Genomic DNA, 15639 nt, shown 5'->3' on the forward strand with positions numbered 1-15639 from the left:
CTTTATAGATTTTAGATACGAGCCCTTTATCTGATATGTTGTTTGCAAATATCTTCTTCCATTCTGTCAGCTCTTTTGGTTTTGTTAACTGTTTCCTTTGCTGTGCGAAACCTTTTGATCTTGATAAAATCCCAATAGTTCATTTTTGCCCTTGCTTCCCTTGCCTTTGGTGATATTCCTAGGAAGATGTTGCTGCCTGTGTTCTCTTCAAGGATTTTGATGGATCTCTTTCTCACATTGAGGTCTTTCATCCATTTTGAGTTTATTTTTGTGTGTGGTATAAGGAAATGGCCCGGTTTCATTCTTCTTTGCATGTGGTCTTCCAATGTTCCCAACACCATTTATTGAAGAGGCTGTCTTGGACATTCTTTCCTGCTTTGTTGAAGATGAGTTGACCATAGAGTTGAGGGTCTATTTCTGGGCTCTCTATTCTGTTCCATTGATCTACGTGCCTGTTTTTGTTCCAGTGCCATGCTGTCTTGATGATGACAGCTTTGTAATAGAGCTTGAAGTCTGGAATTGTGATGCCACCAACTTTGATTTTCTTTTTCAACATTTTTCTGGCTATTCAGGTCTTTTCTGGTTCCATACAAATTTTAGGATTATTTGTTCCATTTCTGTGACAAAAGTTGATTGTACTTTGATAGGGATTGCGTTAAATGTGTAGATCTCTCTAGGTAGCATAGACATTTTCCCAATATACGTTCTTCCAATCCATAAGCATGGAATGTTTTTTCCATTTCTTTGTGTCTTCCTCGATTTCTTTCATAAGAACATTATAGTTTTCTGAGTACAGATTCTTTGCCTTGTTGGTTAGGTTTATTCCTAGGTATCTTATGGTTTTGGGTGTAATTGTAAATGGGATCGACTCCTTAATTTCTCTTTCTTCTGTCTTGTTGTTGGTGTATAGAAATGCAACCGATTTCTGTGCATTGATTTTATATCCTGACACTTTACTGAATTCCTATATGAGTTCTAGCAGATTTGGAGTGGAGTCTTTTGGGTTTTCCACAGAAAGTATATCATCTGCAAAGAGTGAGAGTCTGACTTCTTCTTTGCCAATTTGGATGCCTATTATTTGTTTTTGTTGTCTGATTGCTGAAGCTAGGACTTCTAGTACTATGTTGAATAGCAGTGGTGATAACGGACATCCCTGCCGTGTTCCTGACCTTAGGGGAAAAGCTCTCAGTTTTTCCCCATTGAGAATGATATTCACAGTGGGTTTTTCATAGATGGCTTTGATAATATTGAGGTATGGTCCCTCTATCCCTATGCTGTGAAGAGTTTTGATCAAGAAAGGAGGCTGTACTTTGTCAGGTGCTTTTCTGCATCTGTTGAGAGTATCATATGGTTCTTGTTCTTTCTTTTATTAATGTGTTGTATCTCATTGATTTGTGGATGTTGAACCAAGCTTTCAGCCCTGGAATAAATCCCACTTGGCCGTGGTGAATAATCCTTTTAATGTACTGTTGGATCCTATTGGCTAGTGTTTTGGTGAGGATGTTTGCATCCATGTTCATCAGGGATATTGGTCTGTAATTCTTGTTTTTGATGGGATCTTTGTCTGCTTTTGGGATCAAGGTAATGCTGGACTCATAAAATGAGTTTGGAAGTTTTCCTCCCATTTCTATTTTTTTTGAACAATTTCAGAAGAATAGGTATTAATTCTTCTTTAAATGTTTGGTAGAATTCCCCTGGGAAGCCATCTGGCCTGGGTTCTTGTTTTTTGGGAGATTTTTCATTACTGCTTCAATTTCCTTCCTGGATCTGTTCAGTTTTCTATTTCTTCCTGGTTCATTTTTGGTAGTTTATACATTTCTAGGAATGTATCTATTTCTTCCAAATTGTCTAATTTGTTGGCATATAGTTTCTTATATGTTCTTATAATTGTTTGTAATTCTTTGATGTTGGTTGTGATCTTTCCTCTTTCATTCATGATTTTATTAATTTGGCTCCTTTCTCTTTTCTTTTGGATAAGTCTGGCCAGGGGTTTATCAACCTTATTAATTCTTTCAAAGAACCAGCTCCTAGTTTCATTGATTTGTTCTACTGTTTTGGGTTTTTTTTTGTTTGTTTGTTTTTTTTTTTGTTTCTATTTCATTGATTTCTGCTCTGATCTTTATGATTTCTCTTCTCTTACTGGGTTTAGACTTTCTTTGGTGTTCTTTCTCCAGCTCCTTTAGGTGTAGGGTTAGGTTGTGTACTTGAGACCTTTCTTGTTTCTTGAGAAAGGCTTGTATCACTATATACTTTCCTCTCATGACCGCCTTTACTGTGTCCCAAAGATTTTGAACCATTGTGTTTTCATTAACATTTGTTTCCATGAATTTTTTCAATTCTTCTTTAATTTCCTGGCTGACCCATTCATTCCTTAGTAGGAGGCTCTTTAGCCTCCATGTATTTGGGTTCTTTCCAATTTTCCTCTTGTGATTAAGTTCAAGTTTCAAAGCATTGTGGTCCAAAAATATTCAGGGAATGATTCCAGTCTTTTGGTACCAGTTGAGACTTGATTTGTGACCCAAGATGTGACCTGTTCTGGAGAATGTTCCATGTGTGCTAGAGAAGAAGGTGTGTTCTGTTGCTTTGGGATGGAATGTTCTGAATATATCTGTGATGTCCGTCTGGTCTGCTTTCCCCACATTTATAATTGACTCCTTCAGGTAATAATATTAAACAACTGAGTGGTTCCTAAGTTATCTTCATTTAATCCTTACAAAATCCTTATAGGGAGATAATTTTGTTGTCTCCTTTAGAGGAGGAAACCAGCACAGACAAATTAGGTTCCCTGCTTAAGGTTACAGGCAGAGCCAGGTTGAATCCAGGAAGCCTGCATTCTCAGGAGCACAATTCCTGGGTCAAAAGCTCATTAACAGATTTACCCAAAGGAAGACTTTTAAAAATAAACCTATCATCATGTACATCATGGCAACTGCACATCAAATTTGCTAAGAGAGTAGATCTTAAGCATTCTCACACATACCTACAGGAAAGGTAACTAGGTGAGACGATGATGTGTTAATTTGACATTTCACAATAATTACATATACCATATTTTTCTTTAGTAGATAGTGCTTTTTGTATCATATCAAAGAAAACTTTGCCTAACACAAAATCACAATTTATCATTTCTCCTAGAACTTTTTAAGTTTTACCTCCTAAATTCAGGTGTATGATCAGTTTTGAGTTACTTACATAGGTGAAGTATGGTATTAAGTTATTTTTATTTCAAGGTGGGTATCTAGTTGTTTCAATACCATCTGTTGAAAGTATCATTTCTCCCTAATGAATTGTCTTGGCACCTTTGTTTAAAATCAATTGACCATAAACGTAAAGGCTTATTTCTAGAATTTTTATTCTATTCCACTGACTTGTCTATCCTTATGCTAGTACTACACTGTCCTGATTCCTGTAGGTTTTCAGTAATTTTGAAGTCAGTGTTGTACAATTCTTGCAATTTTGTTCTCTTTTCAACATTGTTCTGGCTACTCCAGGTCCTCTGAATTTCCATACACATTTCATGATCAACATGTTGGTTTCCTTTTTAAAAAATAGACCCTCTTGGATTTTTTACTCCAGTTTTGTTAAGTTTATTATTTTTAATGTCACTGTTAATGGAATACTTAATATTGCCTTCAATTTAATTTTTGCCAAATATAGAACTATCATTGAACTTGCTATTTTTTTTAATAAGACAAAGTCAAAAGAGATTTTTTGGAGCAGAAGAGAGAGAACGAGAGAGAGGAGGGCAAAGGGAGAGGGAGAAAGAGAATCTTAATCAGGCTGCAAACCCAGTGAGGAGCCTGATTCAGGGCTCAATCTGACAACCCTGAGATCATGACCTGAGCCGAAATTGAGGGCAGATGCTTAACAGACTGACCCACCCAGGCACCCCAAAAGAGATTTATTTTTTAACAACTGTTTCCATTCCAGAAAACGGTAAATTACATACATTTCTAGTTCAACCAACGCAACTGAAAAGTTTCGACTTTGACCACAGCTGAAATGATTTGCTGTAGAGATGGCTGGAGGCACACGGAGGTTCCTAGAGCCAGGTGGGGACAGTAACGGATTTCAGATGTGTTCTGAATAACACTGAAGATAAATGTCCTGCAGCTTAGTGGAGAGCTCTTCAGCTGCTTCTTACAAAGCTATTTTATTACCAGTAGTTTCTTGCTTTGTTTTGTTTTAGAACCATGTTGTCTGTGATTAACACAGTTTAACTTTTTATTCTTTATTCCTTTTTTCATTTTATTTCACTGGTTGGAACTTTAGTATGATGTTAGATAAAAGTAGTGAGTGTGGACATCCTTGCCTTGTTCCCAGTCATAAGAGGGATAGTATTCAGTCTTTCTCCAGGAAATGCATTGTATTTCATAGCTGTTCATTGTCAGAATGAAAATCTTTTCACTTCATTCCTAATTTGCTGAGAATATTTTTTTTACCATGAACGAGAGTTTCTTTTTTTTTTTTTTAGATTTTTATTTGTTTATTTGACAGAGAAACACAGAGAGAGGGAACATAGGCAGGGAGAGTAGGAGAGGGAGAATCAGACTTCCCACCAAGCAGGGAGCCTGATGCGGGGCCGATCCTAAGACCCTGGGATCATGACCTGAGCCAAAGGCAGACACCTAACGACTAAGCCATCCAGGTGCTCCTGAACGAGAGTTTCTTACTGGCAACTCCTTTTTCTGAATTGACATCATTATATTATTATTGTCCTTCACTGTTAATATTTTGTTTAAGATCTACTGGTCTTCACATAGCCATGGTACTTAACTGTGTTGCTAGATATGGTTTGCTAATATTTACTCAATGGTTTCTGTCTATATTTTCTTGAAGGATCTTGCTTCATTGTATTCTTTTGTGATGACATTGTCTTGTTTTGGTATCAGGTTGAAACTGGCCTCACAGAACGGGTTTCCCTTCCTCTGTTTTTGAGAGAGCTTGTGTACAACTGTTGTTATTTTTTAATTAGAATAAAAATTTAGAATTCAACAGTGTAGCCACCAGGGCTGGGGATTCTCTATTTTTATTTGTTTAGGCTTGCTAATCTGTACAAACTGACTGAAAAGGGAACTACCTTTCTTAAGTGAGAATGCATTTTTCAACTTTGGAAGATTTAGAATTAAGTGTACAAATGTTTAAGAAACCCAAGCCCATGCTGTCACTACTGTTGTATTAGAAAGCCCTATATTCATATTTGGTATTTACCTTCTTGGATGACAAAGAGAATGTGTCCTCCTGGGTGTGAGGGGGTAGGGTTTGAGTTATTGAGGTCTCAAAGCTCTGCCCACAGTTAGGAGGTGAGCCCAGCCTTATCCAATCTTTGGCATCAAAGTGGAAATGATGGTCTGTCTCAGATAATCCGCAAAGGGGTTAAATGTGATGAGGGATGACAAGTGTCCAGAAGGGTGGCCATGAATGGTCAGGGCTGCCTTGGATACCTGAGACAGGATGGGGATAAGATGTCCCTGAGACTGCTCTACCATGCATTCTGGAGGGGAGCTCGAGAGCCAGACTTGGGAGAAGAGGGCTTGAGCACATTCATCTGGACACACACTACAGCTAGGTGGGCCACGCTGTCAGTACCTGCCTAGTCATCGTGACTTTGCTTCTTGAACACTGTCCTTCCTGCCACTCAGAAGAAGCTGTGTGGCACCCACCACCCAAGAAGGGATGGTAGGGTGGGATGCCAATGGAATGGAACGAAGTGCCACCATGGTCTCCAGGTATGGCAGGAGGCTGGATGGGAGTGTCGGGGAGGGGTCATGCCACATTGTGTTGGCCATGGTTTAAGCTGACACTTGGCCAGTCACACCCAGTCCCCACTGAAGACCGGCCTCCAGCATCTCCCACATGGAACTCTGAGTCCCGGCTGCTAACGAACAGAGCGGGCTGTGTATGTTGACCTGGGAAAGCAGCAGGGGAGCCCTCGCTGTGGGAGGATTGCTGGGATCCTCGGGGACAGGCCAGAAGTCTGCCAGGAGCTGGCTGCAGTGCTGGTTGCAGATGTCTACACTCATCACAGCACACGTGATGCTTCTGTTCCAGTCACACCCACGTTTCGATCATGTTTCTCTACTCAAACACGTGCCCCACAATTTAGAACTTTTGTGTCTTCACCTTACTTCCCTTATACTGTCCCTGTCGGAGCTGCATCCCTAAGAACGCTGTAAATACTTTAAACCAGACAACCCTGCCCTCCCCTCAGTTGTTGTGGGGAGGCTTAGACCCTCCGTTGGCTCTCCCCCCTGTATTTGAGGCTCATGCATGGCCGTCCCTCACCTACCGTTGGCCACAAGTTCTCTGGGAACACGGTACTGGACAGCTGATGGGAGAGCATATCCGACAGCAGGAGCTCCTTGGACTTCACTCTGGTGGGATGGGGCAGGAGAAAGGGGAGACACACGTCAGCAAGAAAGGAAAGGCAGACAGCTGCTGACAGCCGCAGGCCACAGCATGCCGCGGGCCCCTTACTGTGGTTTCCCCTTCTTCCACAGCCTGCAGGCCTGCTGCGCGCTGGGAGACCCCCCGCCCCCTGAAAGGAGGGGCTGCACCAGCAGCAGGGACTCTGAACGAGGACGGGCAGGTGGTGCTGTGTGTCCTGGACCTCCACCACCATGCCAGGAGGATGCGGAACTACATAGGAGGGCCGGCTGAGGGCCCTCCGAGACACGAGGAAGAATGATTTGGAGACATCCAGCCTGGCACCATGACTTGCAGGCTGAAGGGGACAGTGTGACTTCTCACAAATTCTGTCAGTGTCCCAAAGGAGCCTACAAGTGCATTCCTCTCCAGCACCTCCCGGCATGAACGCAACCGCAGCCACACATTGACTGTTGTCCCGCGAGACTCAGGGCCCCAGTGTCACTGTCCTGAGCCTATGATGTGGAACAGGCGTCTGGAGCCCCTGCTCGGGCTCACTGACTGGGCGGCTGCAGGATGGGCCCCGGCGAGGGCTGGTGGGATGGAGGTCCTGCACAGTTCTGGAAGCTTAGCTTCAGATGTGTGGCCCCCTCCCCTCTCTATTTCTCCGTCTGGTCAGTTCTGTGGGGCCGCCTGTGGAATGTGCTCCGGCAGGCACATGGCCCAGAAGGAATTGTGCGAATGAGACAGGCCGATGGCTACCCCCAGAGAGTGAAGCTTCGGTAAGCCCGACCCCGAGCTTCCTCTAAAATGAGCCTGCGATTAACGTCGGTTATGGAGTTATGACTCCATCAGCACCCACAGCTGCTTACACACAGCTCTGAGCATCAAGAGGTGTAGACAGCAGGGTCTGCAGGCGCGGGCTCCGGTCTGCGCAGTGGGCGTGACCTGAAGGCTGCGGGCACACCCAGGCCCCCACCGGCCCCATCCAGCACGAAGTCCCTGTTACCCTAGAAATGCTTCCCGCCGCAGAGAACGGCTGCCCAGGTGTTAGCGCTTGCCACCTCCAGGGGTCCGTAAGGCCACCTGTGCTCCCTGACATGTTAGTGATCCCCTCCCCCAAGTCTCCCAGCTTTCGGGGCACAGAGGCCAAACTGTGTCCAAGCAAGAAGATCCCAGTGGTGAGAAGCAGGGTACACCTTCCAGATGGGACAGTGAATTTGGGGTGCTTCCTTTTAACACGATGAACCTCACAATACACGGAATTTTAAAGCAGGCCCCTAAGGAGGTAAACAACAGGTTTATAATTTTTTAAAAGAAAAAGTTATGTGTGTGATGCACACGGAGACACTCTACGTGGGAGACTCGAAATGCACCAGTCAAAACGCCAGCGGCGCACACTGGCGGGCAGAGGGAGGAAAGACTTCCGTCCGTACACTGCGCATATTTATAAGTTCCAAATTTTCTAAAGTAAGTACTCAATAAGGTGGCAATCTGAAAAATTTTTAAGGTGGAAATTTATGATCCTGGTGCACTAATTTTCAATTATTCTTGCTGGAAAGGGACAAAATAGGAAATGTGGAGAGACAGAAGGAGAAAATTGCCATCCGCAAGCCAAGGAGAGAGCCCGACAGGCCCCTGACCCTGTCTACCCCGTGATTTCAGGCTCCGGCCCCCAGAACAGTGAGACCACACAGTCTGGTGGCTTATGCCCCTGACTTTGTGGCCCTTTGGGGCAACAGCCCTGTGAACTAAGACACTCACTGGAATGGGAGCACATTTCCTGTGTCTCAGTGACTTTTCACAGCAGCACAGTCCTGTGTGCAGACAGTGCGTGTTCTACAATGAGTAGTAGCCTTGACTGTGACCTTCACCATGGGCCACTTTCTGCCTTTGTGATTTCATGTGTGTGTGTGTGTGTGCACGCGTGCGGTGCTCCAGGGCTCTCGGGAGCAACATGAAACCAGGTATTAAGAGCCGTCCTAAGGAGGCTCGGACTCAACTCCCCACGTGTCCTCTGACCGACATAATCAGTGAGCTCTGACTTCCGCCTGTCCGTTCAGAAGTTAACGGTGTGGACGGACTGGAGAACAAGGTGGTAAATCCGGGTTAGTGTTGAGTGCGACGATGTACACATTATTTAAAAATATCCCATCAGAGATGAATTACCTTCCAAAGTCATTTGAGTTACGAAGAGCAGGCGGCCCACATTCACACACATCAAACGACTCTGGCGAGTGTACAACGTACCTCTGTGCGGATGGGCTCTGGCTGCTGCTGTCTGTGTGCTGCGTGAATGAAAATGAACAAAAGGGGGAAGTCGTTGATACTCACGTTCTTTCAGAAAATCCAGTCCATTTTTAGTCAGTGGGGAGTGACCCTGTGTCAGAGACTAGGACGGTCCCCCAGAGGGACAGCACCCCTCCTCCCACACCCACCCCGTGAGCACAGGCAGCCGCGGTCCTCTTTGGTGAGAGCCCGGGAACGGGACCGCTGGTCAAACGGTAAGAGCAGAGTCCAAGTCTTAAGAAACGGCCAAGCTGCTCTCTGAAGTGGCATCACTTTCCGGTTCCCTTGTGTCTTCCAACTGCTGCCCCTCGGCTTCTGCTTCTCAGCGTCCTGCCGGCGCTCAGTGCCATCAGCCTTTCCCACTGGGTCCTGCTAACTGGCAGGGCTGTGGCGTGGATTCGCATTTTCCGAATGGTAAACGACGTGGAACTCCTTTTCAGGTGTTTATTTGCCTCCCATATATCCTGTTTGGTGGAGTGTATTAAAATCTCTTCCCCATTTCAAAAGTGGGGCTGTTTTAAGGAAGACATCCAGATGGCCAACAGACACATGAGAAAGTGCTCCACATCACTGGGCATCAGGAAATACAAATCCAAACCACCATGAGGTCCCACCTCACACCAGTCAGAAGGGCTGAAATTAACCAGTCAGGAAATGACAGATGCTGGCGAGGACGCAGAGAAAGGGGAACCTCCTACACTGTTGGTGGGAATGCAAGCTGGTGCAACCACTCTGGAAAACAGCTTGGAGGTTCCTCAAAATGTTGAAAATAGGGGTGCCTGGTGGTTAAGCATCAGCCTTCAGCACCGGTCATGATCCCAGGGTCCCAGGATGGAGCCCCTCAATGGGCTCCCTGCTCAGCCGAGAGCCTGCCTCTCCCTCTCCCACTCCCCCGCTTGTGTCCCCTGAGTGTGTCTCTCTCTGTCAAATAAATAAATAAAATCTTTTTTTTTTTAAGTTGAAAATAGGGTGCCTCGGTGACTCAGTGGGTTAAAACCTCTGCCTTCGGTTCAGGTCACGATCTCAGGGTCCTGGGATCAAGCCCTGTATTCGGGCTCTCTGCTCAGCGGGAAGCCTGCTTCCCCCTCTCTCTGCCTGCCTCTCTGCCTACTTGTGATCTCTGTCCTTCAAATAAATAAATAAAATCTTTTTTTTTTTTAAAGTTGAAAATAGAGCTATCTTATGACCCAGCAATTGTACTACTGGGTACTTACCCCAAAGATACAAACGTAGTGATCCCAAGGGACACGTGCACCTCAATGTTTCTAGCAGCGATGTCCACAATAGCCAAACTATGGAAAGAACCTAGATGTCCATCAACAGACGAATGGATAAAGAAGATGTGGTATATATACACAATGGAATACTATGCAGCCATCAAAAGAAATGGAATCTTGCTGTTTGCGACGACGTGGATGGAACTACAGGGTATTAGACTGAGTGAAATAAGTCAATCAGAGAAAGACAATTATCATATAATCTCTCTGATATGAGGAATTTGAGAGGCAGGGCCGGGGGCTTGGGGGCAAGGGAGGGAATAAATGAAACAAGATGGGATGCGGAGGAGACAAGCCTCTCATAAGAGACTCTTGATCTCAGGAAACAAACTGAGGGTTGCAGAGGGGGTTAGGGACAAGGTGGCTGGGGGATGGACATGGGGGAAGTTATGTGCTATGGTGAGTGCTGTGAATTGTGTAAGCCTGACAATTCACAGACCTGTACCCCTGGGGCAAATAATGCATTAGATGTTAATTTTAAAGATGGGGCTGTTTTCCTTACTCAGTTTTGAGAGTTCTTTATATATATTCTGGATGTAAGTATGTGGCTGGCAAATATTTATTCCACCTGTGACTTAACGTTTTCTGTTTTCGTAATGGTGACTTTCAAAGAGCAAATGCTTTATTTTTTATGAAGTCCAATTTTTCATTTTTTTGCTGAGTAGTGTTTTGGTATCCTATTAAAGAAAACTTTGCCTCACTCAAGGTCACAAAGAGCTTACTCTGTTTTCTTCCTAAAGTGTTAAAGTTTACCTCTTAAATTCAGGTCTATGACTGAGTTGGAGTTATGTGTGTGTGTGTGTGTGTGTGTGTGTGTGTGTGTGTGTGTGTGTGTGTGGTATGAAATAGGGTATTGTGCTCTTTTTTTTTTTTTGCACCTGGTTATCCAGTTGTTCCAGCACTGTTTATCAAAAATACTCTCATTTCTCCCTCCATTGAATTGCCCTTCTTCCTCTGTTCAACATCTGCCGCTCAGGTTTTATTTTGGGAGTTTCTACTCTGTTCCACTGGTTCATACATCTAGCTTCATGCCAGACCCACACTGTCCTGATTCCTGTAGCTTGGTCATAGATTTCTTTTTAATAAAATGTTCTGGGGTTTTTTTTTTAAGATTTTATTTATTTATTTGACAGACAGAGATCACAAGTAGACAGAGAGGCAGGCAGAGAGAGAAGGGGAAGCAGGCTCCCTGCTGAGCAGAGAGCCCAAAGTGGGGCTCGATCCCAGGACCCCGGGATCATGACCTGAGCCGAAGGCAGAGGCCGAACCCACAGAGCCACTTGGGCACCCCCGGTCATAAATTTTTAAGGCAAGTTGTGTGAGTCCTCCTATTTGCTGCTTCTTTTTCCAAATTATCTTGGCCACTCTAAGTCCTCTGAATTTCGATATATATTTTAGAATTGGCTTGATATTTCCTTTAAAAAAGCTTGCTAGAAATTCAGTAGGGATCACAGTAAATCTGTAGGTCAGTTTAGGGGAAATTTGCTCTCATGATAATGTTCTGTTCTCCAGTCCATGAGTATTCTAAATCTTTCTGTTTACGTAGATTGTGTTCGATCTCCCTCAATAGTTTGTAGCTCTAAGTATACAGATTTGGCTCTTGTTTTATTACCTTATTTTTATTATCTTCAATGTTATTTCACATGGAATGGTTTTCTTATTATCATTTTCAGATTCTTCATTGCTAGTTTACAGAAATATAATTGAGATTTTTGTATCTATTTTGTATCCTACCACCTTATGGAGCGATCTTATTTCTTTTTTTCCCATCATCTTATTTCCACCAGACTTTTTTTTACAGATTTGCTAGAAGCATGTTCCATGCAAATAAATATGTTTCATTTTGAAATCTATGTCTTTCATTTATATTTCTTGCTGTGTTGTATTGGCTGGAACTTCAGTGAAACGTCAAATAGAAGTTTGAAGTGGACATTCTTGCTTTTGTCCCAATCTTAAGGGGAAAATATTCAGAATGAATGAAGTGTGAATTAGTTACAAGATTCATTAGGCGCTCTTTACCAGATTATGGGCATTTCCCACGCCCCCGGGTGTGGAATCATTTTTGTCATATATAGATGTGTTATCACGTCAAATAGATTTTTCTGGTTGACCAATATGCTCACATGTTTAAAGTTCTTTGTTTTATTAATATGCTTATTACATTCATTTATTTTCAGATGTTAAACCAGCCTTGCATTCCTGGAATAAACTTCAATTAGTAATGGTATATAATCCTGTTTCTCTGTAACTACATTTGGTTTGATAATATTTCGTTAAAGATATTTGCCTCTATATTCACGAATGCTTCCAGCTCATGCTATTCCTCCTCTCTGGGAATGACACTGTCTGGCATTGATGTCATGCACTGACACCACAGAGAACTGGGAAGTGCTGCTTCCTTCTCTGGTCCTGGTCCTGAAGGTCTGTGCATGACTGCTGTTATTTTCTTCTTAAAATATCAGGTAGAATTTATCAATTTATTAGGACCTGAAATCTTCGTGAGAAACTTAAATTAGCGGTTGTCTTTGTTATACGTCTATTCAAATTTTCTATTTCTTTTTGAATGTCAACTAAGTAGAATGATAACTCCCTTTCTTAAGAAGGCATGTTTCAACCTTGGGATGTTTTAAGTATAGAAAAATTTAAGAGACCCAAGCCTATTATGTTACCATTTGTGTAGTAAAAAGTCATTGTGCATATTTGATATTCTATGTTCTTGAATGCTGACAAGAAATTGTCCTGCTAGGAGTGGGACAGAACAAGATATCAGCTCTCCGAGTCTTAAATGTCTATGTGCATCTAGGAGGTGAGGTTGGCCTGATTCTATCTTGTTGGATGCCAAATAGAAATAAGGAATTTGTGTCTGGGAGAATCTTTTGTGGGATTTAACATAATGATCAATGGCAAGTGGCTGTCACTGTGGCAGCCACATGGTCAGGGCTGGAAGCCAGTGTCACATGGGACAGTCCCAGGCAAATCGGGACAGAGGGTCACCCTGGTTTTAATGGCACCAAAGAAAAGTCTGTAGCCATCTGCTCATGGCTTGGGGTGAGGGTCGGCTCTTAGTGGCTGAGTCCGGGGTGGGGGAGAGGCTGGGCACATGATAGTTTCCACTAAATGTGTTTCCAAACTTCCAGCAGGTGAGCAACAAGGAAAATGACTTCGTTGACAATATCACTGTTACTAAAGGTGGGTTTCAACACCTTCCTACTTCGAAATTATTACAAGGAGCCCTCCCTCTGATGCCCTACAGGGACTGTGGTGAGACGGAACTCCTCCCACAGAGAATGTAAAGTCACCTGTGACCTACAAAAGTCAGCATAGCCACAAATCCTGTTTTAAAATAACCCACCAGGAGGAGTCAAGATGGCGGAGAAGTAGCAGCTGAGACTACTTCAGGTAGTGGGAGATCAGCTAGATAGCTTATCTAAAGATTGCAAACACCTACAAATCCAACGGGAGATTGAAGAGAAGAAGAACAGCAATTCTAGAAACAGAAAATCAACCACTATCTGAAAGGTAGGACTGGCGGAGAAGTGAATCCAAAGTGACTGGAAGATAGACTGCAGGGGGAGGGGCCAGCTCCCGGCGAGCGGCGGAGCAACGGAGCACAAAATCGGGACTTTTAAAAGCCTGTTCCGCTGAGGGACATCGCTCCAGAGGCTTAACTGGGGTGAAGCCCAGGTGGGGTCAGCGCGGCCTCAGGTCCCGCAGGGTCGCAGAAGGATCGGGGGTGTCTGAGTGTCGCAGAGCTTACCGGTATTAGAACGGGGAAGCCGGCTACAGAGACAGAGCCGAGGAGTGACTCTCAGCTCGGGGTTACCTTGAACCGGTCGCAGGCTCGGTCAGGTCGGAGCGCGGCCGGAGGCCAGGGTGACGGGAGTAATTGGGCGCTGTTCTCTAAGGGCACACTGAGGAGTGGGGCCCCGGGCTCTCGGCTCCTCCGGGCCAGAGACTGGGAGGCCGCCATCTTTATTCCGGTCTTCCAGACTCTACGGAAAGCGCTCAGGGAACAAAAGCTCCCGAAAGCAAACCCAGCAAACCCGAGCGGATGACTCAGCCCGGCCCAGGGTAAGGGCGGTGCAACTCCGCCTGGGGCAAAGACGCTTGAGAATCACTACAACAGGCCCCTCCCCCAGATCAGCAAGAAACCCAGCCAGGACCAAGTTCACCTACCAAGGAGTGCAGTTTCAATACCAAGGAGAGCGGCGGAATTCCAGAGGAGGAGAAAACAAAGCACGGAACTCATGGCTTTCTCCCCATGATTCTTTAGCCTTGCAGTTAATTTAATTTTTTTTTCTTTTTCAATTTTTTTTCTCTTCTTCTGCTAAATTTTTTTTAACTTTTACCGTTTTCTTTTTTAATGTTTTTTAAATAGTTTATCTAATATATATATATTTTTTTCCTTTTTATATTTTTTCTTTATCGACTTTCTTTTTTTAATAGTTTCTTTTTTTTTTTCTTTCTGAACTCCTTTTTATCCGCTTTCTCGCCCCTCACGATTTGGGATCTCTTCTGATTTGGCTAAAGCATATTTTCCTGGGGTTGTTGCCACCCTTTTAGTATTTTACTTGCTCCTTCATATACTCTTATCTGGACAAAATGACAAGGCGGAAAAATTCACAACAAAAAAAAGAACAAGAAGCAGTACCAAAGGCTAGGGACCTAATCAATACAGATATTGGTAACATGTCTGATATAGAGTTCAGAATGACGATTCTCAAGGTTCTAGCCGGGCTTGGAAAAGGCATGGAAGATATTAAAGCAACCCTCTCGGGAGATATAAAAGCCCTTTCTGGAGAAATAAAAGAACTAAATTCTAACCAAGTTGAAATCAAAAAAGCTATTAATGAGGTGCAATAAAAAATGGAGGCTCTCACTGCTAGGATAAATGAGGCAGAAGAAAGAATTTGTGATACAGAAGACCAAATGACAGAGAATAAAGAAGCTGAGCAAAAGAGGGACAAACAGCTACTGGACCATGAGGGGAGAATTCGAGACATAAGTGACACCATAAGACGAAACAACATTAGAATAATTGGGATTCCAGAAGAAAGGAAACAGAGAGGGGAGCAGAAGGTATGTTGGAGAGAATTATTGGAGAGAATTTCCCCAATATGGCAAAGGGAACAAGCATCAAAATCCAGGAGGTTCAGAGAACCCCCCTCAAAATCAATAAGAATAGGTCCACACCCCGTCACCTAATAGTAAAATTTACAAGTCTTAGTGACAAAGAAAAGATCCTGAAAGCAGCCCGGGAAAAGAAGTCTGTAACGTACAATGGTAAAAATATTAGATTGGCAGCGGACTTATCCACAGAGACCTGGCAGGCCAGAAAGAGCTGGCATGATATATTCAGGGTACTAAATGAGAAAAACATGCAGCCAAGAATACTATATCCAGCTAGGCTATCATTGAAAATAGAAGGAGAGATTAAAAGCTTCCAGGACAAACAAAAACTGAAAGAATTTGCAAAAACCAAACCAGCTCTACAGGAAATATTGAAAGGGGTCCTCTAAGCAAAGAGAGACCCTCAAAGTAGTAGATCAGAAAGAAACAGAGACAATATACAATAACAGTCACCTTACAGGCAATACAATGGCACTAAATTCATATCTCTCAATACTTACCCTGAATGTTAATGGGCTAAATGCCCCAATCAAAAGACACAGGGTTTCAGAATGGATAAAAAAACAAAACCCATCTA

The 15639-nt window shown here is 43.6% G+C and overlaps 1 protein-coding gene across 2 annotated transcripts in view; it reads right to left on the reverse strand.

The window, feature by feature from the left end:
- Positions 1–15639, reverse strand: part of LOC125099661 (palmitoyltransferase ZDHHC11-like) — a 52679-nt gene that overhangs the window by 15032 nt on the left and 22008 nt on the right. The window contains exons 7-8 of one of the 2 annotated variants that reach the window (XM_047728933.1): positions 8536–8654; positions 6290–6374 (exon numbers count right to left, since the gene is read on the reverse strand). In XM_047728933.1, coding sequence (XP_047584889.1) covers positions 6290–6374; positions 8536–8654 — 204 coding nt within the window. Of the gene's footprint in view, positions 1–6289; positions 6375–8535; positions 8655–15639 lie in introns of those variants that run through there. The other variant, XR_007127314.1, reaches the window with a different exon arrangement.

Source organism: Lutra lutra, chromosome 5 (genome assembly GCF_902655055.1).
Source record: "Lutra lutra chromosome 5, mLutLut1.2, whole genome shotgun sequence".
Lineage (NCBI taxonomy): Eukaryota > Metazoa > Chordata > Mammalia > Carnivora > Mustelidae > Lutra > Lutra lutra.